At 50.0% G+C, this 24,647-nt stretch overlaps 1 protein-coding gene across 1 annotated transcript; it reads left to right on the top strand.

The window, feature by feature from the left end:
• The first annotated feature begins 1,751 nt into the window (after nt 1-1,751).
• On the top strand, nt 1,752-23,890 carry UBN1 (ubinuclein 1). The gene is made up of 17 exons (XM_007939600.2): nt 1,752-2,000; nt 3,137-3,223; nt 4,248-4,343; nt 4,688-4,822; nt 5,559-5,662; nt 6,378-6,816; nt 14,011-14,081; nt 15,537-15,666; nt 15,842-15,960; nt 16,169-16,297; nt 16,483-16,626; nt 17,727-17,777; nt 17,872-17,914; nt 18,840-20,066; nt 21,273-21,522; nt 21,732-21,821; nt 23,841-23,890. The coding sequence occupies exons 1-17, from the start codon at nt 1,752-1,754 to the stop codon at nt 23,888-23,890; spliced, it is 3,414 nt and encodes a 1,137-aa protein (XP_007937791.1).
• Nucleotides 23,891-24,647: the final 757 nt, after the last annotated feature.

Genomic DNA, 24,647 nt, shown 5'->3' on the forward strand with positions numbered 1-24,647 from the left:
GTCTCACTCTAAGCAAAGTTAAACAGGAAATAGCAAACCAGGAAAATACTCTCCTTGTATCAAGAGCCCTTACAAATCAATGAAACTATAATCTATTGAACTGTTTCCTTATTGCTAGACCTTCAGGTTGCTTCCATCATTTTTCCAGGGCTTCCAACTGCAAGTTCAACTCCCAGCTGAGAATTTGCATTTCCACTCTTAACTAGATTGAGTGGGAACCTACAGAATCTATGTTTTAACAAGATCCCCAGGTGACTCTTACAGATCCCCAGGGATCTTGTTAAAAATGTAGATTCCGATTCAGTCCATTTGGGGTAGAAATGCAGGTTCTGAGCAGAGGGGTCAAATCAGAATGAATTGGTTCAAAGCCCTGTGTTTTTCTTACGCAAAGCTGTGATGAGTATCTTTATTGATATGGTAGAAAGTTTGAAGGAGAATGTGTATTTAAAAAGCAGGACGTATATCCTTAAAACACTGGAAACAGAAGTACCATATGATCCAGCAATCCCACTACTATATATCCTAGAGGAATAAGAGCCATGACATGAACTGATATGTGTTCACCCTCGTTCCTTGCAGCACTATTCAAAATAGTAAACAGATGGAAACAGCCTAAATGCCCATCCACGGAGGAACGGATCAACAAGCTGTGGTCCATACACACAATGGTTTACTAGGCAACACTAAGTGACAGTGGTGAATCTGTGGGACGTAATGTGAGTGAACTTAGAGGTCTTTATGATGAGCAAAGTTAGTCACTAAGGGAGAAGTATATGAGACCACTATTGTAAAAAGTCAAGGAAAGGGTTTCACTGAAAAATGAATAGTCTTTAATGGTTACCAGAGGTGAGTGGGGAAAGGTGGAGTAACTTGAGTGAAAGGCAAGTTAAAAATATAAAAAAGCTGGACACAAAATTTTATGCTTAAGTGTGTATGTGCATAAGCCTATAAACATACAATCTGTATACGTGGTATTCATTTGCATATGTTGTTGCAAACCTTTGGGGTTCCGGGATTCAGAATCCGTTTTGACTACTCCCAAGCAACGTTGAAGGTCTCTGGCTTGTAATAATTTGTTGCTTTGCTGAGGCCCACATTTGGGTGGAGAGAGGCAGGTGCACAGGAACTCTTGACTTAGGAAGTGAGCCTGGTCCTGCCCTTGACTGTTAGGAAATGAGCCTGGCCACACCCACCTGAGATAGCCTTATCTTATCCTGGCTGTAGGCAGAAACTTGTGAGGAGCTGAAAACTTTTTTATTGTGAAAATTGGCCCAAAATGAAAGTAAACTGCTGGTGATTAAAGAGGTTTTTAAGAAATTGGTATTCTTTGCTGAAAAAAAGAAAGCGTTGGGTAAATTTGATGGGAAACAGTTGTCTGCAGTAGGATCTGCAATTTTGAGGATTCTTAAGTATTAATGTTAAAGTTCCACTGTATAGAAAAAAGACTGAAGGGAAATAAGGCTAAACAGGAATGTCTCCAGATGATAGGACTTGGGGGGTGACATTCATAGGTGTCTATGAAAATGTTTATATTTCAAATGAATATTAATCGAAGCAGAAAAAAAAAATCCGTTAACGGTGATTAAACTAAGTTCAACGGTGGATTCTTCCTGGTAATGAAATTCTTGTAAACTTGAATCTGTGTTTTTGAATGGGAAGGTGATTATTCTATCATCTTGATTTGACCTGGCCCTTCTTTTCGTTGTTAACAGAAGCCATGCAGTGACCACCGCTAAGACTTGTTGGTAGCCATGTCGGAGCCCCACAGGGTCCAGTTCACCTCTCTCCCAGGTCCTCTGAATCCTGCATTTTTGAAGAAATCCCGGAAGGAGGAGGTTGGCGGGGCAGAACAGCCTCCGGACTCAGAGCCAGCGGCCGCAGCTGTGCGAATCACACTCACCCTCTTTGAACCGGATCACAAGCGCTGCCCAGAGTTCTTCTACCCGGAGCTGGTGAAGAATCTGCGTGGGAAAGTGAAAGGCCTTCAACCTGGAGACAAGGTACCCCCAGTGTCACTCTGTATATCCAGTGCCTGTCTGTTAACATGTGCAGATGGGACTTCCGTGGGGTGGAAGCACAACTAGGGAGGCACTGACTGACCCAGGGTCAAGTTCCCCACCCCAGAGCATGAGCAGGCTTTGCTGCTTTGCTTCTGGGCATGAAGGGATAGAATTCTTTCTGGAACATTCTCCTGACTTGGACTGGGAAAAACAATGTCTGGGATATCCAAAGCTCATTGAAATTATGGCTCATTAATATTTTGGGGAAAAAAAAAGGAGCCGTGAATTTTCTAAATTCTCCTTGTCAATGAGACTGTCCCTGTCGGTTCCAGTGAGGGAATTCTGTTCTGTGCTGGGTGTTGTTCTTTCCTTGAGACTTGCACTCTGCCTGATGTCAGGGGCAGATAAGCCAGACACAGACTGCCCATCATTTCTAAACACAGGGGTGGGTTGCATAGTTCTTCACCTGGCTGGATACAAATCTGTATTTGCCCCCCCCCCTTTTTTTTAATTTTACTTTATTTTTTTGTGTGTCAGAATTGACTTATGTAACCTTAGGTGTTTTGAAAACAAACCTGGCTGGTTGGTTTTGCTTTCGTAGTGTAGAGCTTTTCACACACATAAGGAAGTGGAGTGGATTGCCTAAGAAGCCTCCATGTGCATTCCTGTCACCCAGCTTCCACTATTACTAATGTTTTGACAATTTATTAGCCCCCTTTATTTTTTGAAAATGTTTTAAATTATGTGCATCAGTGCACATGTGATAAATGAACAGAGTGATGGGATTTTCACAAACTCCAGATACCCATGCAAGCTGTACCTGGATCAAGAATAGAAACAATGACCAGGACACCCAAAACCTTCCTCATGCCTTTCAAAGACTCTGCCCCCACCCTCCAGGGGCATCACTACCCTGATTGCTAACAGCTCTGATGAGTTTTACATGTTTTTCTATTTTCTGCAAATGGAATCACAATATGTGCAGGAGTTATAGGTGAGGAGTGTTTTTAAGCAACTACTATATACCCACACAGGAGCTTTGGTGGCATAATGGGTCTCAGAATAGGCTTATGGAAATTTGTTGTGACTTATTTTGTGTGTGTGTGTGTGTGTGTGTGGAAATGGTCTCTTTACAGAAGAAAGACCTCTTGGATCCTTTCAATGATGAAGAAAAGGAAAGGCATAAAGTGGAGGCCCTGGCCCGAAAATTTGAAGAAAAATATGTAAGATTTCTCTTTTGGGCAATGACAACCTCATTGGGTGGGAGAAGTTTCTAGCCATTTTCATCTCCTTTGTTGTTGTTACTGTTGTTGTTATGTGCCGTCGAGTCGGATCCGACTCATAGCAACCCCTCCTTGGGTTTCTAAGGCAGTATCACTAAGGAGGAAGATTGCCCAACCTTCCTTCCGAGGAGTGGCTGGTGGGTTTGAACCACTAGCTTTCTGGTTAGCCGTCAAATGCCTTAGGCACTACACTACCAGAGCTCCTTTAGCAAATTATATTTGTTTATTTTTTTTATTAGGATTTGGGTGAAGATTTACAGAGTAAATTCACTTTTCATACAGCAGTTCACATATACTTTGTCTCATGTCATTGACCAAAATTTACAATGCAGCAGCTCCCCTCCCACTTCCTCCCCATAGTTACCTCCTCCCAGTGTCCATCCCTTCATACTCTTCTGCACCCTGAGAGGCCCATTGTCTGCCAACCCTGTATATGATCTTGGATACACTCTCCATTTAGACATACATAATTGTTTAGCTTGTTCACCCATCTATCCGTCCCTATACCCATGTTTGCTTTCATTGACAACTCAGTATTGTATTTCCTTTAGCAAATTATAATCCAAAGCAACCTTGATCTGGGAATGAGTGTACAGCATGGATAGAACACATACAATTATGAAACAAATGCATTCATGTACGGAAAATGCATCTGGTAGGAAATAATTGTGTGTAGCTAAGGGGACAGATGAATGAGAGGGACTTTGAATAAATGTTTGGTATGAAGAATAAAAAGCCATTTACTTCAATCTTCTATATTAAGCCATTTTATGCAGATAAAAATCTGTTCTGTTACAAAACATCTTCAGGAAAAGAGGTTTTGATGTGTGCATGTGTGTGTGTGCACGTGTGACTGGTCCCAGTGCTTTACAGTCTCTAATAACTAGCTGAGAAAGTTCAAAGCAGCAATTAATTCTGTGTGAGTATTCATCAGAAAGTATGCCCTATTGTTTTTAAATTTTAGGGTGGAAAGAAACGTAGAAAAGACCGAATACAGGACTTGATTGATATGGGGTACGGTTATGATGAATCCGATTCCTTCATCGATAACTCGGAGGCGGTAAGTGTTCCGTGACAAGGGCATATCAGAACTGTGGCGCTGGGTTCTCGCGTGGTGGCTGCATAGTGGAGGCCGGCCTGAGAGTGGGTGTGCCCTCTTCTCACTGTGAGGAAAAAGAAGCACTCTCTCTGGGCCTTAGTTCCCTCGTCTGTAAAATGATGGCCACATTTGTCCAAAAATCCGTCCAGTTCTGGCAATCTGTGACTGGTGGACAGGAGTGTCTTGGCATACTCCCTGAAATGTGACTTGAGGGACACGGTGGCATCTGCCCTCTGAGGACCACTTTTTCACCTGTGGAATATAGTGCCGGAATGTGGAGCTGACTGTCTGTTTTCTCCCTTCAGTATGATGAGCTTGTTCCTGCATCTCTGACCACCAAGTACGGAGGATTTTACATTAACTCGGGGACGCTGCAGTTTAGACAAGCTTCAGAATCTGAGGATGACTTCATTAAGGAAAAGAAGAAAAAATCCCCAAAGGTTAGAACGTTGCTTGCTTTTGGTTCTCAGAAATGCTGCCTCATGTGACTGAAGTCAGGGCCCTTGACAGTGCAGGATGGCTTGGGCGTTGCATTGTGGGAGTGGGCTGTGTATCTCCCGCCGAGGTTGGCGACTCCCTTCTCCCTTCTGGCCGGGACAAGGTGACGTGCACTTGGAGGGCTCTGCTCAGCTCCTGGGCACTGTGTCCACATCACACTGGCATCTGCACGGGATCAGCAGGGAGTGGTTCCTGGAGGTGGTCTCAGGGCGGGGGTGAGGGAAGGTGCACCCCCCCATGCTGCCTCTGCTATGGACACATAGAGGACTTCGGTTCCCAGCGTTGTCGACCCACTGAGAACAGACCTGCCTTGAGTTCACATTGCGTAAACATGTGTCTTCACTGCCTTTGTGCTAAAGTGAGAGCCAGGGTCCACATGCTCTTGTGGAAGCTCGTCTCAGTCTGGAAGGATTTCCTCTCAGGCTGCAGGGTGGCCTAGTGCTACCTCAAATCCCCTGTGTCTCTGCGAGACACTGGCCGTGGGAAGGCTGTGTGGCAATGCGGCGGGTGTGTGGTGTTGTGGCTCAGCGTCCAGGGACCGACCGGAAAGCTTTTGCTTAGGAGGGCGAGGAGGCCGGTGTCAGAGTGTAGCCCAGGCGGGGCAAGGCCAGTACTGTGGCGTGCACTTGCTCCCTGAGTCAGGGAGCCGCGTAACTGTGCCTTGTCTTTAATTCTCAGAAGCGGAAGTTGAAGGAAGGTGGTGAGAAGATAAAGAAGAAGAAAAAAGATGACACTTATGACAAGGAGAAGAAATCGAAAAAGTCCAAGTTTTCCAAAGCCGGGTGAGAGGCAGCAGCTTCTTTGCTAGGATAAACTGTGAGCCGCTAGGTCAGGCTACCTGGGAGCTGACTCGCCCTCCTCCCTACAGCTTTGGAAGAGGCCGCAGGGCCTGGCCTCCCGTCCTCTGCCTGCCTCCGCAGTACCACTGTGGGTGGTCAGTGCTCTCCGTCTGTGTGTCCGATAGCAGCGCTTTCTGTGTGCCACTGCCATTGCGGCAGGTGTCTGTCGCTGTGTGATGCTGGTGGTCCTGTCTTCCTGGGCGCGCTTTTCTCTGCCCCAGGTCTCTTTCTGTCTCTGTGCTCTCCTGTGTCTGCTGTGGCCACGCCTCCTTCTCCTCCCTCAGCCTCCCCCCAGCTGCTCTTCAGGTTGCTGCTGTTCTCTGCTGCTCCTGCCTTCTCCCTTCAAGGTTTCTCCTTGCCCCCTTTTCCTTCTTTTTTTCTGGCGGGGGGAAGCGGGGAGGAAGGGTTGCAACCTTTTATTTCAGCCTGGCAGTGATTTTAAAACCCATTGGATATGTAGCGTTATGTGACAGTGTGCTGCTAACCTGTATTAACTCCCAAGCTTTGGTCTTAGCAAGAACAAGCTCTGTATGCCAAGAGGAGGGAGGAGTGATAACGGGGTGCTCCGTTGCTCTGGGAGCAGGGGTGAAGGCCCTGTCTGCATTTCCCTTTGGAGGTGCACTGCAGCCTTGGTAACCAGTTCCCCTTTTTCTTGCAGTTTCACAGCCCTCAATGCCAGTAAGGAGAAGAAGAAAAAGAAATATTCTGGGGCTCTAAGTGTTAAAGAGATGCTGAAGAAGTTCCAGAAGGAGAAGGAAGCTCAGAAGAAGAGGGACGAGGAGCACAAGCCTGCTGCGGTCTCGTCCATGGAAGCGCAGGGCCTGCGGGAACTGGAGAGCACCCCCGACCCCCTGCTCTCTCTCTTCGGCTCCACGTCTGACAACGACCTGCTGCAGGCGGCCACTGCCATGGATGCGCTGACTGATTTGGACTTGGAGCAGCTGCTCAGTGAGTCTCCAGAAGGAAGCCCCTTCCGTGATGCAGATGATGAGAGCGATTCCCTTGGGGTGGGATTGGACTCGGAGTTCAGGCACCCCTCCTCCCTCCCTGAAGGCCTGCCCGCACCCCTGGAGAAGCGCATTAAGGAGCTGGCTCAGGTATGGTGACACCGTGTGGCCGGGCTCTCCTGGAAGCGGTTCGCTGGGGCAGATTGACGTTGGTTCCACACCGCAGGAAGCTCTATGCCCAGAGAAACGCTTCCTTAGCAAGCTGGCAGTGACAGTGTAAGCTTGTTCCGTGTGCTCGTCTCCCTCCTGACGGGGGAGCTGTAAGCTTTGCTGTCAGGCCTCATGCTCAGGCTTCCCTGGGTCCTTCACTCCTGAGAAACCTACTTCCAGGGAGATTATCTGTCCTGCTTCGTGCCTGTCAGCTCCTCTCCCACAAAGTCATTTTCCTTTTGTGCCATGGACTGTCCCTAACATGGGCAGCAGCCAGCTGAAGCGGAGATCCACCCTTTAATCTTCTTTTGAAAGTTTTAGAAATTGACGAGAGCTTTGTACACCTCTCAAGTACACTAGTGTAGGTGCTTAATTGCCTGTGTTTCAGTTTCGTTGAATTGCGTGTTATCCATGTTAGAGTGATTGTGGGAATGCCACATTGTGACAAAAACAAGCTTCACCTTAAATGTGGTCCACGCCCCTTTACAACCGACAGCAACAGCCTTCAGATACAACTGCCGTGGCTGTGTTTTCCCCCGAGGCTGGGCAGTGGTCCCTCTGGAGCTAAGAACCGTTCAGTTCTGTAATATGGTGCTATTAGTTACGATGGCATTTACCTTTTAGTTAAAATAATCCCTTACCTTGGGTGTCCTGACTTAGAGTGCATCTCCTGTGGTGTTTAGACCCGACGGTGCTGAATTTCAGTGATTCTACCCCAGTGTTGTGTACAGTGTCCCTTGGGTCTTAGGACAGGGTAAAATGTGAAGAACCACTGCTACGTGTGATTTTCTCCCTTCCCCAAAATATTTGAGCACCAGTTAGGAAGCGTATAAAACTTGTTACTCAGCTCTCTAGCTCACCTTGGTCAGCCTGTGTGTGGTGCTGGCCATAGAATTCTGTTTGAACGTAATGGTTTAAGTAAACTGCCACGTCAGGGACTCAGAGTGTGAAGACAGAAGGAGGGGAATCTGAGTGTGGCATGTTTGAGCAGACAATTCTATGTTTGCTTTCAGAACTCATGTTAAAAAATAGAAAGTTCTCCTTTTTGTTTCAGTCCTGATGGTTTGCAATCAAATTGTTCTGTACCTTCTGATTGACTTGTTAAATGAGTAAGGCCTGAGTGACAGTAGCATCTTTTTTTTTTTTTTTTTTTTTGTGATTTGGGTGAAAATTTACAGTGAATTCACTTTCCATACAGCACTTCACATACACTTCGTCTCATGACATTGACTACAATTTCCCACAATGCAGCAGCTCCCCTCCCACTTCTTCCCAATAGTTACCTCTTCCCTGTGTCCATCCCTCCATGCACTCCTGCCCCCTGAGCTGTCTCCCTGTGCAAAAGCAGCCCTTCTTTCTCCCATGATTATTCTCCCCAAGGACTATATCTACCTCAGGTAGTAGCATCATTTTTAAGAGAAAAGTCAAAACAGAATTCTTGAATGGGTTACCCCACCCAAGTTGGGTTGCAGTTGATAACTTCTGCTCATTATTCTGCTTTCTAGAGAAACATAGGGCAGATGTAGTAGAAATGAAGTGGTATAATACAAACGAGCATTGGATTGTGATGCAAGAAACCCTTATTTTCTGGAGTCTGCTTGATAGGCTACTACAAGCTGTCGTCCTTCACCTTTTGTTCAGTTTTGGTTATCTGCTTTGACACAATGGAGACAGGGTTTGGCATCCCATAGTCAAGGTAGACTTAGGATGATGAGGTGGTAACCAGGGGAGATTGACGTACTGGTTTGAAAGATAACATTCGAGTATGAAACTGATAACTTTAGTTGCCACCTGGCCCTTCGCCTGTCAGCATTGAGAAGCTTTGGAAAATGGAATGGAATGTATGTGGAAGTTACCCATCATCCCAATGACCTGAAACAGTTTTCATTTGCGTATTCCTTTCTAGCCTCTGTGTGCATGTCTTTATGCAGCTGTGATTGCAGTTGTGAATAATTGTGTCTTGCTCTTTTCACTTAATAAATATTGTTAAAAAGCCCTCATCACTTTCAACGGTTGCATTAGAAAGAAGGCTTATTTTACAAAATTATTTAGTGCCACACCGATGGGTCCCCGGGAGCTCCTTTCAGACCGGGGCATTGCACTTGGGGGCTTCAAGCCTCCCACGTAATGTCCTTCCTGAGTATGCCCGTGAGCGTTCAACCCAGATCCTTCTGAGAATGTGCTGGGGAAGGGTCGCCCAGGAAGGAAAATGCACACGGACACAAAAAATTGCAGCTGATTTCAAAAGCCAGACGTGGATATTTGGATCCTTAAGAAGGAGCCCTGTCCCAGACCTTGAAATGGACGAAGGATTTTTGAAAATTTAAATTTAAACTTGACGTTGGTAACTAAGATTAGCAGGGTATGTGTTTCTCACTTTATTTTTCATTCCTCTTCTTTTTTCCCTACTTCTTTTATTTTATTATAATACAAGTTAGATTTTAAATCTTGGCCCTAGATGATACATGTATCATTTGCTGATACATTTCTATTGCTGTCTGGAAAACTGTCCTAAAACTTAGTAGCTTGAAACAGCCATTTACTTCTAATTCCATGGGTTGCCTGGGTGGCTCCTCTTCTGGTCTCACTGGGCTTGCTCACCGGCTGCATTCAGCTGGCAAGTTAGCTGGGCACTGGGGTGGTGGGACCTGTCTCTCCCCTGGGCTCTTATTTTGGCCTTCTTCAGGGCAGCTTGTTAAGAGGACGAAAGCAGACGCTATTGTGTGTGTGACACCCTTTCTACCCTGCTCTCTCGGTCAGAGCGAGTCAGAAGAGCAGCCCAGATTCGAGGGCTGGGGCACTAGAGGCACCTCCCCGAGGGGAGGGCACACACTGGCAGAGGGAGCTTGTGGTCATGTTTTGCATTCTACCCCGACACACCCTGACTGTAACATGATGTGATCTGTCCCTTAAAGAAAAACCCTCTATTAGTTGGAATTAAAAGTTAAATCTTCTAACTGAACAAGATAGGTAAAACTTTAAAAAGAAAAATTAAAAAACTTCAGTAAACTCAAGAGGCTATCCAAGAGGAGCCCCTTGGTGGACGCCTGGGGATGTTGCTCATCTTCTTCCTCACATCAGCTCAGTTTTCCTTTCTTATCCCTCAGTGTCATACATTTTTATGGGTCCGTAAATCCAGGGATTTGACTTCACAGTCTTGCTTTGTCTGCTCTGTGTATGCCCACTGGGGTCTTTAGTCTTGGTTGTTGAAACACCTAGGTACTGAGGAAGCTCAGGGTTGTCTTGATTTGGCAGCCACTTTGCTGGTCCACACAGGTCTGCCTTGGCCCTCTGTAGTCAATTATAAAGGAGCTCTGGTGGTAGAGTGCCTAAAGCATCTGACTGCTAACCAGAAGGTTGGCGGTTCAAATCCACCAGCCATTCCGTGGAAGGAAGACTGGGCAATCTACTTCTGTAAGGATTTACCGCCTCGGAAACCCAAGGAGGGGTCGCTATGAGTTAAATTCGACTCGATGGCAGTGAGTTTGTTTGTTTGTTTGTTTTTTTCAGTCAGGCATAACATGAAAATGGTACTAAGAGCAGAAAGAAGCAGAGACACTAGGTCACCTGCCCTTCTGCTCTACCTCCTCACTGCTTTCCTTCTATAGCTGTAGGACCCCTGCACCACAGAGACACCCAGAGAGGGGGTAGATCAAAAGATAATGAAGTGGAGGATGAAAAACAGCCAGTTTGATCTTTTTTAAAAAGGAAAACTTGCCAGATTTGAGTTTGTTTAAAAACGGGAGCACTGTGTAAGGTTCTGAGCTAGGTGCTAAAAGGCAATAAGTGACATTTCTTGCAATAGATAGAACAGTTCACTAAAAGGCTATCGGAACTACCGTATTTTCCCCACATATAATACACACACACACACATAAAATGCACATAGGAAACTAACACGTGAGGGGGTTGTGGGATTGGGGAAAAAATGTATAGTGTATATTATTTACATAAAAATACAGTATTGTGAACATAGTGACAGAGTTTAGTTTAACTTCCTTTCCTACTTAATTTAGAATTGATCCATTTATTCAACTTGTAGAGCCAAAATGTCTTTTATTAGAGTTGAGGGACCCCCCCAACCTCCGGAAAAGTAATAAAAAAGGAAGGAAAAAATAACCGTTTAAATAAAATTTTTTCAATGGACTAATTATCTTCAATATAAAAACAGACCTCAGTTTCTGTACAACACAAGAAAAAAAATAATTTTTTTAAAAGATCTAGATGAGAAGCTTTAGAAGTATTGGAGAAATGGCTGATACCTAAAAATAAAGTTTGAATCAAAACAAGCTGTGGATGGGTCTGACCCACAGGGGCAGTTGAAATACAGGTTCAAGTGATTTGGTTGGATTAACATGAAGGTGCTTCTGGGCCTCACAAAAGAGTGACTTGACCTTGTTGTTGTTGTTATGTGCCGTCAAGTCGGACCCAACTCATAGCCACCTCCTTGGGTTTCTGAGGCAGTATCGCTACTGTTGCTCAAATTAAAGTCATAATTCCAGTCCATTAAAACTGCTAAGGTAAAATTCTGATACTTCTGAAGGTAAAAGAAATTAGTAGATGAATGGGCTAAAGAATCAAGCCTTCCCTTATCCACCTTTCATCTCTTGTGTCTGGGTCGAGGGATCTTCAGAAGCTTCACTGATGCACACCTTCTCCAAGTTACTTATTTTACTTATTTTCTGGGTAAACACTACCCTTTTGATCTCATATAGTTGATTGTTCTGATCAGTGTATACCTTCCTCATGTTACTGATCACCTTATAGGCCTATTTATCATTTGGCTGAAAGTTGCACCATGGGGGTTGAGTTTGGGGCTTGAACACTGTCTAAGGGCCATAGTCTTGGGGCCTCCACCAGTCTCTTATCGGACCAGTAAGGCCTGTGTTTTGTTTTTTTATTTTAATGATTCTCAGTTTTATGCCACATTTTTCTTTTGCTCTTCCCAGGACCTTCTGTTGTGATTCCTTGCAGAGCAGTCATTAGTGGTAGCTGGGCACCATCTAATCTAGATCTGGTTGGTGGAGGCTGGGGTTCATTTGGTCCATTAGTTCACTGATTACCTATTTCCTTGCATCTTTGATTTTTTTCACTCTTCTTAGCTTCAGACAAGGAGACCAACAATTGCATCTTAGATGATGGCTGCTTTTTTTTCTTTAATATTTTTTATTTTTGCAGTGTTCCCTCCCTGCTCACAAGCTTTTAAGACCCCAGTTGCCACTCACCAAAGTAGGATGTAGAACACTGTCTTTGTAGACTGTTGCGCCAGTTGACATTAGTGTCCCCTGAGACTGTGGTCTTGAGCCCCCATGCTCTCCCAAGTTATTTTTGGTTGGCTTGATACTAAGCTTTCCTTACTCTGGTTTGGGATGTCTGTCCATATGCGTGTTCTCTTAGCAGACACTAAGTATCTTTTGTGGAACTGGCAGCTGTGGGCAGTATATCGATGAATAAGATTTGGTTCTTGTCCTCCTGAGCTTGTTATTGGTGAGTGGATTGGTAATACATGAAGATGGCTGACTGAGGTCCAACCGGGGTGAAGTGAGCACTGTGATGTGTGGACGGCCATGCAGCTGGGCAGGTAGTCGGATGAATACCCAGACTTAGGAGGTAGGAGAGAAGTCCTGGGGGGGACCCCATGGGAGTCAGACTGCAGGCAGCAGGGTCACCTGGCCTCATGGCAGAGGTGGCCTTCTGGTGAGCCAGGACACAGAATTGAGGACAGCCGAGTTGTTGGGTGGCGGGAACCCTTGGAATGTGGGGTAGGGTGGGGCTGGAGTGGACAGGTCCATCCTGGAGGACCCTAAAGGCCATGGGAAGGAGTTTGGGTTTGATTCTAAGCTTGGAAAGAGTCTCAGACAGATCCTGAAGAAGGGAGTGGGAGGATTTAGGAAGTATGGGAGTGCTGTCGCTGGAACTGGGCAATAGGAGGAAGAGCAGATAGGGGAGAAGCTAATGGGTGTGGTATCGAGCAGCATGTGTTGGCAGAGCAGTGGGTCACCCTTTTGTAGACATCTGTTAGGTGAGTGAGAATTCCGGTCCAAAGCGTAAACCGAGATGGGGCTGCCAGGGAGGTGCAGAGAGAGCCCAGAACATGCATTGAGAGGAAGGCCAGTGCAGGGAGGGAGGAGGGTGGAGGGGGCTAGCAGTGTGCAGTGTCAGCGGTGGATGGGACAGGACCGATCCCTTCCCTCGAGACGGCCCCCTTGGGGTTTACTGTCATTATTGCCTACTGGGTCTGATTTCAGAAATGTGATTTTGCCTCAAGTGTCAGACCAGCACCTCTTGAGTTTAGGTCAGTTGTTCTCAGCCCTCTCTGCACATTAGTCACCAGCGTCACTTGTAAAGAGTACAGCTTGTGGGGTCCCGTCCCAGAGATTCTGATGCCATGTTTCTGGGGTGGGGAAGCTCCCCAGGAGATTCCGCCAAGTTGGAGAACCACTGGTTTCTGCTTGTGCAGGGCTCGCTGGCGGCCTCTTGCCCTCCGCTGCACTTGCGTCAGGGCTCTTGCAGCTTGTGGTCTCGGGTGCTGAATGTGTGTGTGTGGAGAGCAAACAAGACAGTGGAGTGCAGTGGCCTCCTGGAGGAGGTCCTAAGGTGTGTTAGTCATTGCTATGTGCTGGGTGCTGGAGTTTGTCATAGAGTGCTGTGGCACGAGCAGATGATAGATTTGCAAAGGATGACAATGTCCTTAAATGCTACATGGTGTGCCCCTCACGTCCCCCCGGGGAGAAAAAGGCCTTCAAGTCTTACAGGCCTGATGAAACCCTTCCTTATTTTTGTTCTGCGGAATGATGGAAATTCCAGCCCCCACTTTTGCTGAAGGGCACTGGTTAGTCGGCCTCTGTACTACATGGAACCTCTTGGTTGCTGGGACCTTGCTTGATTTTCTCTGAGGTGACTGTGGTTTAAGTCTGGGAAGGACCTGGATGGGCCATAGCTGCTTCTGCAGCATTGAAGAAGAGCCAGAGCTCCTTGATCCCAGGCGTGCCTCCTCTGGGATGGGGGCAGATAGGGGAGGTGGTGAGGGTTTCCCTGACAGGAGCTCTTCAGGGCTCGAGGACTGTTGTGCCTGTGGGCGAGTGTGGGGTGTGGGGTAAGTGCACTAACACATGTTCCTGTCTGATGAACCAGGCTGCCAGAGCTGCCGAGGGGGAGAGCAGGCACAAGTTCTTCACGCAGGGCATCAACAGCATCCTGCTAGAGTGAGTATCTCGTTTGCCCACTTGTTCGCTCCTCTCTGCTCTTACCAGGCCTGGGGAGAATGGCAATAGATGTACAGACCACGTGGAGCGCAGCAAACTGAGCTCCATAAAGGTGACACTGACCACCCAAGGAGAGAAAAGAATTATTGCTGTTCTGTTGAAAAAAAAAAAAGAGAGAGCCTTGGTGGTGCAGTGGTTAAATGCTCAGTTGCAAACCACGTGGTCGGTGGTTTGAACCCACCAGCTAGAAAAAGATGAGGCAGTCAGCTTCCGTAAGGATTTATAGCTTTGGAAACTCTGGGGCACTTCTCTGCCCTATAGGGTCGCTGTGAGTTGGAATTGGTTTGATGGCAGTGGGTTTTATGTTTAAAAAGGAGATGTTAAATTTCTGTCTGCAAGAAAAGATTGGCCTTACTAGTCTTAGGCAGTGGGCGTTATGACCACACTGTATATGACAGTGGTGGGCCATTGGAAGATGGCTTCTCAGCAATTAGGAGATAGAAGAGAGAGGTGGTGTTTGCCATCCCTGAGAATCCAGCCAGATAGGAGACAACTTGGTGCAGCCTCAGGGCCCCCTCTCGCAGGCACGCCTCTGGCTCCTGGTTACTTACTCTCTCTCTGCCCCCATTGCCACCACACGGCTGCCATGCCGTGTCTCCCACACACTCGAACCTCTGAGGCCCGGACCCTCTGAGCTGGATTAGGAGGGTGGACCACACGTGTCAACTCCCAGGTCGGCTCTTGGTGTCTGGCTTTGCTTTGTGCCTGGGCTGTTCTCCAAGTTGTACCGTGTGGAGAGGAAGCTCACTGCCTGACGACTGAAGATTTGGCACGATTCAGAACAGATGCCAAACCTTGGGAATCTAGCCAACGGCCTTGCCTGGTGGGGCTTTGTCTGGTCCCTGGGTCAGGAAGGAAGTGCAGGTTGTGGAGAGTACCCAAGAATGGGCACAGATGAGAGCTTTGTGTTGACAGGCTACCTGCTTGAGTGTGCGTAGTACAGAAAGCTCATCCACGGAAGTGGGGAAAGTGGAAGGGTAGGGACTTTCCTGTCCTCATCATCACGGGTAAAACTGGAAACTGGGAAAAAAGGGAATGCTGCTGGAAAGTATTCCTGTCAACTCCAAAGAACTTAGGACTCTCCTGGAGGAAAGCTTTTACAGGTTTTCATTTAAGGTTTTAGTATTTCAGTGCTTGTTCCCCGGGGCTCTGCTTTCCTTTGACGTGGTCTAATCTTTGTAGTGAGAGCCCTGACCCACCTTACCTGGCCAAGGCCATGACCCAAGACCAGGAGTTCTTTTTGTTTGTTGGTTGCAGAAGATGTGTTGTTTGGCCATGTGGTTACATCATGTGACTGACCAGAAGGGTTTGACCTGCCTCTGGCCCCTGCCCTCCTCCCTGTGGTGGGCAGACTTCATGGCTGCAGGCCGCCCCTGACCCTGCTCTCTTCTCCAGCATAGAGGTGCAGACTCGGGAGCTGAGCAGCCGGACCCGCTCGGGGGTGTACGTCTATCTCGCGTCAGTGCTGCCTCGCAGCAAGGACACCCTGCTGAAACGTGCTCGGAAACTTCACCTCCACGAACAGGTGGGGGCTGGGGCGTGGGGCGCCCGCTTCTGGGGGCGTGCCGAGGGCGAGGCCATGTCTTCATAGACGCCGTATCTGCTGCGGCACTGCCTTCCATTCGATTGGCCTTGTGGCGTGTGCTTATATGAGAAATGATGGACAAACCTGATTTTGTGGTCTGTGATGCCCTCCACAGGGCGGGCGTCTGAAGGAGCCTCTCCAGAAGCTCAAGGAAGCCATTGGCAGGGCGATGCCAGAGCAGGTGTCCAAGTACCAGGACGAATGCCAGGCACACACGCAAGCAAAGGTTGCTAAGTAAGTGCCCCTGTCACTCTTGCATGGCTCTGCCAACTTTTCCCCTCACCTTTTCTCCATGTGTATCAGTACTTAGCGGTGTTTCCTAATGAGGCTCTTGGCTTTCCTATAGCATTTCCACCATCTTGCTTAGAAGGCCCACTTACCGGAGAGGGAGCAGCTTTTGTGTGGTGGCCTTGGGTCCCACTTTGTTCTCTTTGTCCGGTAGGATGTTGGGAGAGGAGAAAGACAAGGAACAGAGAGAACGAATTTGTTCAGACGAAGAGGAAGATGAAGACAAGGGGGGCCGGCGGATAATGGGACCCCGGAAGAAATTCCAGTGGAATGATGAAATCAGGTGTGCCCAAACTGGGACCTTGCCTTCATTGGAGGGTTTGTGGGGCCTGTGTCTGAGCGTGTCCCCATATTTCTAAAGAAGGTTAGACTCGTTTACTTTCATTGGGGCTGGTGGAAGCAAGTGATTGAAACCTAGAAGCAGCATTTGCGGGAGTCGGACGTTTCTGATGTCTCCCTCTCTCGTAGGGAGCTGCTCTGCCACGTAGTGAGGATGAAGCTGGAGAGCTATGATCCAGAGAGGAACAAGGCGCAGTCTTGGGAGGACTACGTGAAGGCCTTTCTGGATGCTGAGGTCAGACCTCTCTGGCCCAAAGGCTGGATGCAGGCCAGGTGAGGGCCAGTGAGCAGTGTGACGTGAGGTAAACCTTCATGTACTCAAGGACTGACAGCACGCTGCTCTTGTGCCAGGCCACAGGGTATCATCGATAAGATTCAGGGTCCCAACCCTGGGCGTCACTGACTGACTGGACTCCAATCTCACCTGCATACTGACAGCTATGAAGGGGTGGTTGTTCTCTAGAAGAAGGGGAGTGTTTGTGGAGTTTGGCCTTTGTCCTTCTTTGTCGGGGTGACTGCATGTTCTTCCCATCTCTTCCAACTTAGCGATAATGGCTTCTACTGGAAGCTGGGTGAGGGTTTTGTCTTGGGAACATCTTAATGTTCTGAACAGGTCTTATGTGCTGACTCCTGTTAGAGTTGGGAGCTGCTGACTTCTGTCTCAGAGGCTGTTTTGTAGCCTGTCACTTTCATTCCTTGAATGGAATATGAAATAGCTGGAGGGAGTTGTCTTGATTGGGTCTGATCCATGTGTGGACACATGATGGAGAGTCTCAGTGTCTCTACTTCAGATGGCACTGCTGGACTCTCCCGAAGGAGGGAAAAGACACGTTGTGGGTCATTGCACGTTGTTCTGTTTGGAGAGATGAGAGTAGACAAGAAAGAACAACATTGCTGCCTTCAGCGAGGGGGTGAGGGGGTGATCACTATGATAAGAACAACACTGTTGCCTTCAGTGAGGGGCAATCACTATATAAGAACAACGTTGTTGCCTCAGCAAGGGGGACCACTATGATAAGAATAACACTGTTGCCTTCAGTGAGGGGCTGTTGCCTTCAGCGAGGGGGCAATCACTATGATAAGAACAATGAGGAGAGGGTGATCACTAGGATAAGAACAACACTGTTGCCTTCAGCGTGGGGGCGATCACTATGATAAGCTCAGGAAGAGCACAGCTTTTCTCAGTAGAGACTTGCCTCTTGGCTTTTGAGTGGCCATTACAGCTCCGTCAGACCTGCATGCCAGGCAGTCCATTATCTCCTGAGTAATGTCCACCAACATGTAGTGGTGCCAGGGCTGGGAGAACTCTAGAGGCGGGGTCCCTGCGCCTGGGGGGCATGTGTAAACCGCCTGTGCCCTTTTTGCCCTTTCAGGACTCTGTTTAAGGAGAGCCGGCGTGGCCATGGGCACCTGACATCAATCCTGTGAGTGTCTTGGGGTTTTCACTTCTCGGGGCCACTGTCATTTTGTCTTGTGCAGGCATCCTCTAAACTCATTCTGTGTCCTTCGTTTCAACAGAGCCAAGAAGAAAGTCATGGCCCCTTCTAAAATCAAGGTGAAGGTGAGTCAGCCTGCTTGGCCCCTGCTGTTCCTTCTCAACTCTCCCCTGAAACCTTTTGGGTTCCATGGCAGCATGTTGAGCTTTGCTATGTCTGGGGACAGCTGTTAGGGATGGCCTCAGAGGCCACCCAGGGGGCAGCCTGGTCCACTTCAGTCCACAGCCCCTGGGGGGACATAGTGGGGGAAATGAGGTCTTGACAGCGCTTTGAGAAGGGAAGCCGTCTGCAGATGTGAAGGCAATGCACACAGGTTTTTGTGGAAGCAAGCCTAGAGCTGCAGAGGAAGGAAGGGTGGCTTTGGTGAGTTGACCTGGCAGAGTTAGAGGGAGGTGCGGTGGTTGGAGGAGGAAGCCTGAGGAGAACCACCTTAGTGTTGCTCAGCCTCTCAGTGTAGTGAAAACTACTTGACCCAAGTTCTTGTGAGAGTAAGGTGGGCAGAGCTATTCACGGTGGGTGCTGAGATGCTGCTTGAGCACTAGGGACGCAGGGGCCACCAGGGAGACCCAGTTCCTGCTACCTGAGGAGAGTTTTCCTCCTGCTGCACCCGGGTTGAGGAGATAGGTCTGGGGAGAAACGGAGGAGAAAAAACAGGCTTGTTTCAGGCCGTGTGTCACTGCCGACTGCAGCTTGGAGCGCGCAGAGATAGTGTGCGTGCCAGGACCAGAGCATGTCTTTGCTCCAGTCTTGTGGGGTACGTGTACTTAGCAGAGTAGCCCAGTCCCTGCCAGCAACTGTATGACAGGGTGCTGTGTGGTAGCATGTTAAAGTCATAGTAGTCTGGTGCCTGCTCTCCTCCCTCACTGGCTTTGTGTTTGTTTGGGGAGGTCTGCTTCTTTGAACCTCAGTTTTTCATGCTGAATCTTCACACAAGGCCAGTGTTGGGACCGCTGGACAGTTCCAAACACCAGCATCTCTGCTTCCTCCTAGGAGCCAGCTGCTAAGCCTGATAAAAAGGTTTCCGTCCCATCAGGCCAGATCGGTGGCCCCATCGCTCTGCCTTCTGAGCTGCAGGGAGGAAGCTTGAGCATGGGGGCTGTGAACAGGGAGCTCTCCTCCCAGGCCTCCGGCAGCCTGGCAAATCCCGTGCCCATCGACCTGGAGGACTCATTGGATGAGGACTTACTCCAAAACTCAGCCTCCTCACTGGAAGCCATGTCCAAGGAGCTGGCTACGCTGAATAGCAGAGCCAGTGGGGGCTCTGAATTCACATTGCCTGCACCCTCAAAGGCACCTGCAGAAAAGGTCGCAGGTGTTTCAGGCACGGAAGAGAAAAGGAACTTTGCAAAGCCCAGCCCTTCTGCTCCACCACCCTCTAGCTCACTGCAGTCGCCCCTCAATCTTCTGGCTGAACAGGCTCTGGCCCTGGGGCAGTCCTCTCAGGAGAAAAAACCAGAGAGTTCTGGCCACAAAGAGCCGTCCTGCCAGGCTCTGCTCAGCAAGAGCCTGCCAGAAGCACACCAGCCCAAAGCCAAGCACCACAGCCTGCCACGGACGCCCCATGGGCCGCAGGCAGTGGCACCAGTGCCCAGCCCCCAGGTGAAAGTGTTCCACGCAGGCTCGCAGCAGCAGAAAAGCTTCACGCCCCCAGCTCCGTTTGTCAACAAGCTCCCAGGCCCAAAGGCGTCCTCCCCACAGTGCCATCGCTCCCTGCTCCAGCTGGTGAAGACCATGACCAAAGGCCAGAGCTCTCATCCCTCCCTGTCAGCCGCCTCTGGCAGCGCTCTGGCCTCCAGCAGTGGCAGCTCTCACAAGAGCCCAGCCTCGTCCTCCACGTCCCTGAGCCATGCAGTGAAACAGCACTCAGCCAGCCCGTTGGGGCCACCGCCATACAAGAACAGTGCCTTTGCTGGCTCCATCTCCAAGCACGTGGCTTCTTCCAGCAGTTCTGTGTCTGGAGGAACGCCAGCCCAGAGCTCTTCTTCTGGGAACTTGCTCCCAGGCACACAGCCTCCCTCCACGGGACAGTCGGCCAGCCGGCCAGTCCCCAGTTCAGCAGTGAAGAAGCCTCCCATTTCCCAGAAGCTAACCCTGGTGGCACCACCAGGGGGTCCAAACGGAGACTCGAGTGGTGGGACCCAGGGGGTGGCGAAGTTGCTGACCTCCTCCCTGAAGCCCACCGTGGTCAGTAGTGTGACATCGTCTACCTCCTTGCCAGTGAGTACCCTGGGGACAGCACGCCCTTCCAGTGTCCAGGGGATGGGGCTGCTGCCTTGCTCTGATGGGAGAAGGGGGCCTGGAAAGAAGGTTGGGTGGGGTCAGTGAGCTTGGAGTTGGGGGGGGGGGACCACACTTCCTGGTGGCAGGGATCCAGGGGAGCCTGAGGCTTCTCTTGGGAATGAAGAGCAAGTGTGAGGACCAGTCAGCACCCCAGCCTATGGGGGAGGTCGGCCTGGGAGGAACTGACGGAGCCACACACCCTCCATCCTGCCCACCTCTCCAAACAAGTGAAGGAAACTACCGTTAGCTGTGTGGGATGCTCGTGGCCCAGGAACTTGCCCTTTCTAAGGGTGAGTCTGCGGTTCCTGAAGGCGCCTGCAGCAGGTCAGCCGAGGGTGCCTTGGCCCAGTCCAGCCACACAGCTGCCTCACCTGGAGCTGGGAAGCAGGTGGAGGAGGTGGGGGAGGGCCTTTGTTTTTCCCTTTCCTTTTTCCAATATGTAAACCAGCGATCTGGTTGAAAGACGAAATTGTAGAAAACTATGTTCAGAGAAGGCTTGTTTCTCTCACTCTGTTCACCCCTACCCCACCCTGAGGTAACTGTTTCCATTGCTTTATTTCTCATTTAGTGTATTTCACTGGTTATCCTTTTATTATTATTCTTTTTAATAAACAAAGATTGATAATATATATAGATAGATAGGTCTGGTTGTATGTATGTGTATATCCATGTGTGTGTATGTAAGTGTATACATACACACACATTCACATATGTGGAGATTTGCACCTTTGTGGATATCTGTAAGGAGCCTGGTGGCACAGCAGCCAAGCATTTAACTGCTAACCCAAAGGTTGGTGGTTTGAACTCAGCAGCAGTTCCATGGGAGAAAGATGTAGCAGTCTGCTTCTCCAAAGATGGACAGCCTAGGAAAGATGCCCTAGCCGTCAGCTCTGCTCTGTCCTGTGGGGTCGCTATGAGTCAGAAAAGACTTGAGGGCAACAGGTTTCTTGTTTTGTATGTATACTATTCTTCCTTTTCCTTCATACACAAAGGAGTCATATTGAACACCCAGATTTTGAAATCCACACTCTGTCCGGGAGTCCCTTCCTCCCCTCTCCTTGTGGCTGCAGAGCAAGAGGGGCCCTGGGTAAGAGGCGCTGGACTCGCGGGTGGTTTTGACTGTTGGCTGTGCTTCCTCCCCAGAAAGGAACCAGCGGGGCCATGCTGCTGACCAGCACCTCGCCCTTAAACCTGCTGTCTCCGTCCTACAAGCCCAGTAGCCCCAAGTTGCCTGGGGCCATGAACTCAAACTCGCTGGGCGTCATCGGCTCTGTGCCGTTTCCTGTCCACGTGCTCTCCTTCCCTGCTGACCCCACTGCCAAAGCAGGGGTCTCCAAGGATGCCATCGTCACAGGCCCCGCCCCTGGGACCTTCCACCACGGCCTCAGCCACAGTAGGTCTTCCCTTTCTCTCCATCACTGTGTGCTGTGATTCATGTTTGTGTCTCTGGTGTGTGGCCACGGGGACGTTCTCTGGGCGCCGTGCTGAGCCCCTGACCCAGTGCTGGTCCCAGAGGCCCTCAGGGCTCTTGGCAGCTGAAGTGGCCTTCCGTTCTGTCTTCAATGTGTGTGTTTTGTTCTCTCCCCTCCTGTTTTCTCTTAGGTCTTCTGGCTGGCTTGCACTCCAGCCCACACCCTGCAGCGCCCCTTCCACACGCTGCCCTGTCCACCCATAGCCCGCAGAGCCTGCCAGGTAATGGCCGATGGCCCGTCTGTCCTGTGCACTGTGCGTCATGCTTGTCTGTGCCAGGTGTTGCAGTGTCTTCGCCTCGTCGTCACTGTGCTGTCTTCTGGGCTTTCCCTGCGAGGCTCTGGCTCTGCGGGTGCAGGGGTGACGGCCATGCCTTCCCTGTGAGGCTCTGGCTCTGTGGGGTGCAGGGGTGACGGCCATGCTTGCCCTGCGAGCCTCTGGCTCTGGGGTGCAGGGATGACAGCCATGCTTTGCCACTGGGACTTTTTCACTGGTCCCCACCTTGGACTGTCACTGGGTCACCCTTGTTTCTTAGATTGTTGCCCTTGTGAACAAAAGTTGTTGTCACAGAGGAAGCTGTGGCCTGAGGAGGCGGCAGAGGAGCTCCCAGCCCTCAGCTCTTACTCTTTTTTTTTTAATAAAGAGTAGCGGGGCCATGGTGTGTCTGTCCTCAGGGCCAGTTGAGGCACTGTGAGGCTTTAAATTCAAGCCGTTAAGTCCTCTGTGAGGTGCTCTGAACTTAGTTTAAATAAGAGGGAAAGTCCAAACAGCAGAGGGAGGGGACGGGGCGGCTCAGGAGGGCACAGGAAGTTCCAACGCTGGCTGAGGTCTGAGGAGCAGCTTCGGATTCAGTTCGGATGGAAGGCCTGAGATGTGCACGCGGTGGGGAGCATGGCTGGGGCCCGCACGTTCCCTCTCCTGAGGCGTGGCAGCCTGGGGCAGTCAGGAGCCTCGCAGTCCTGGGCGCCGACACCCAGGCAGCGCGTGAGAAGACAGCACCTGGCTGTCCCAGCTGGCTCCTGTGATGCGATTCGCCTGTCCTCGCGAGAGCCTGGTTCTCAACACGCCCTAGGTGTGCAGCTGGTGCTCAGCCTCGTGGGGTTTGTTGGAACTCCTGTTTTGCTCACTGCTCTACACCTGCTCCCCAAACGACTGGGAGTTGCTGCTCTTAGAGTGGATCCCCAGGTACCACCGGTGCGCTTGAGAGACCCCAGGCACGAGCGGGTGGCAGCCTTGAGCTGTCTGCCTCTAACTGTCGTGTCACTTTGTGCCTGTCCTGGGGTGTGGGCTCTTCAGCTCCCATGTGGCAGTCAGGGAGGGGAGTGTGCCGTCCCAGCAATGCCGGGCCCACTGCTGGTGGGAATCTCCCATGTGAAGGTTCTGCCTCTCCCAGGAAGCCCACTGAGGGCTGAGTTGTGCCTGTAGCCTCTCTTCTCTCTGGAGAAGCAGTAACCTGCAGCTGCTGGCCCCACACATGGGACGCCCTAGAATCAGAATGTAACATAGGGATGACGGTACTGCCTAGGTGGGTGCCTGTCGCTGTAGAGGTTGCACAGCCTCTGCTTGCTTTGGGAACGTCAGCTTTTCTGAGGAGAGAAACAAAATCATCAAAGAGCTGCTGGCTACATTGCTGCTTATTTGTGGTATGTTTAGTTTTTTTCTAAAAAACCAAAGATTGTTTGGTTTATACCATTTTTTACCCCAAAGCCCCAGCTCTGCCTTATGGTGGGCAGAGCTGGGTATTAAAAAGCTATCAGAAGAGCAGTGATGCTAACACAGGTTGTCTGAGGCAGTGGTATCTTGTTGGGCTGTGCTCAGGTTGTAGGTTTAAAGCAAGTGGCTGTCAGTGGAAAGGCGCCTGCTCGTCTCAGCTCTGTGACTGTGTTGGCTGTGCCTCCTCTCTTTGCTGTCACTCACTGCACCAGTGCCCTGGCAACTCTGTCTCCATAGGCCCAGAGGAGCCTTGGATGGGAAGAGAATGATCACTGCTGCCTTGAGTTCTGGGTGACAGCCAGGCCTGCCATCGGCTGCTTATTGCAGCTGGAGGACTGAGTGGCCCGGGTCACCCTGAGGGTCACTGCTCTGAGTGCCCATCTTCACGTTGCTCAGTGCCATGTGTGCAGACAGCAACTGCTGGCGCTTTCTGGCCTGTGCCTTAGCACACTCAGCCTTCGGGGCCCTTTGCACAACCCGAGATCCTGAAGGTCGGTCGTGTGTTCTTTCTGGTTTACTCTTTTCCAGATGCATCTCAGCTTCATGGGAAAGGGCCTGGTGTACCACGGAAATTGTGACCTCTTCGCCAGAAGATTTGACCAGCGTAGGTCTGGGTGGAGCCGGAGCGTGTAGGGCTCAGAAACCACATTGTCTGTGCTCCTTCTGTAAACTGGCTTTCTTACGGAGAAGGCGTGAGTCGTAAGGGAGCCAGTCTGGGCGCAGTGACGCTCCCACTTAGGGAGCAGCCCACGGTCCTCCAGAAGCACTTATGCACCTGGTGCTCAGGCCTCACTGCTGGGTCCCCGGACGGTCGTCGGGGTGTACTGGGCCCTGTGTGAGCCATGCTGACCAGCCAGTGGTAAGGCACATGAGCGTGCACACCTGTGTTTCCAGTCTGCCTGACCCTTTGCCTTCGGTCAGAGTACCTCATGGTGTCCTAGTGGACAGGGCTCCTGGCCACAGTGGAATCCCTGGCATGGCTATGGTGTCCATCCACCTACCCTCAGGCCATGTACTCGACAGAAGCCCGGGCTGAAGCCGCAGCAGGGAGACGACTGGTCCCTAGGAAAATGCTGAGAACAGTGGGTGTGTGCCCATTGGGGGCCGGTGTCTCCTCCAAGCCCACAGAGTGGCTCTCAGAGCAAAGACCTTTGTAGATTCAACCCTCGTGACAGGATTTCTAAAGAGACTTCGTTTCGGCTGTTTTCATCGTCCCCGTGAATGCATCAGATGGAGTGGGACTGTGGCTCGCATGTCATGTAGGAAGACATAATCCCAGTGCCTTTATGGTGGAGCAGAACCCGACCGCGTGTCCATCTCAGCCCTGCACACGTC

Source organism: Orycteropus afer, unplaced genomic scaffold, assembly GCF_000298275.1.
Source record: "Orycteropus afer afer isolate SDZICR_OR568_19922 unplaced genomic scaffold, OryAfe1.0 scaffold00061, whole genome shotgun sequence".
NCBI classification, from domain to species: domain Eukaryota; kingdom Metazoa; phylum Chordata; class Mammalia; order Tubulidentata; family Orycteropodidae; genus Orycteropus; species Orycteropus afer.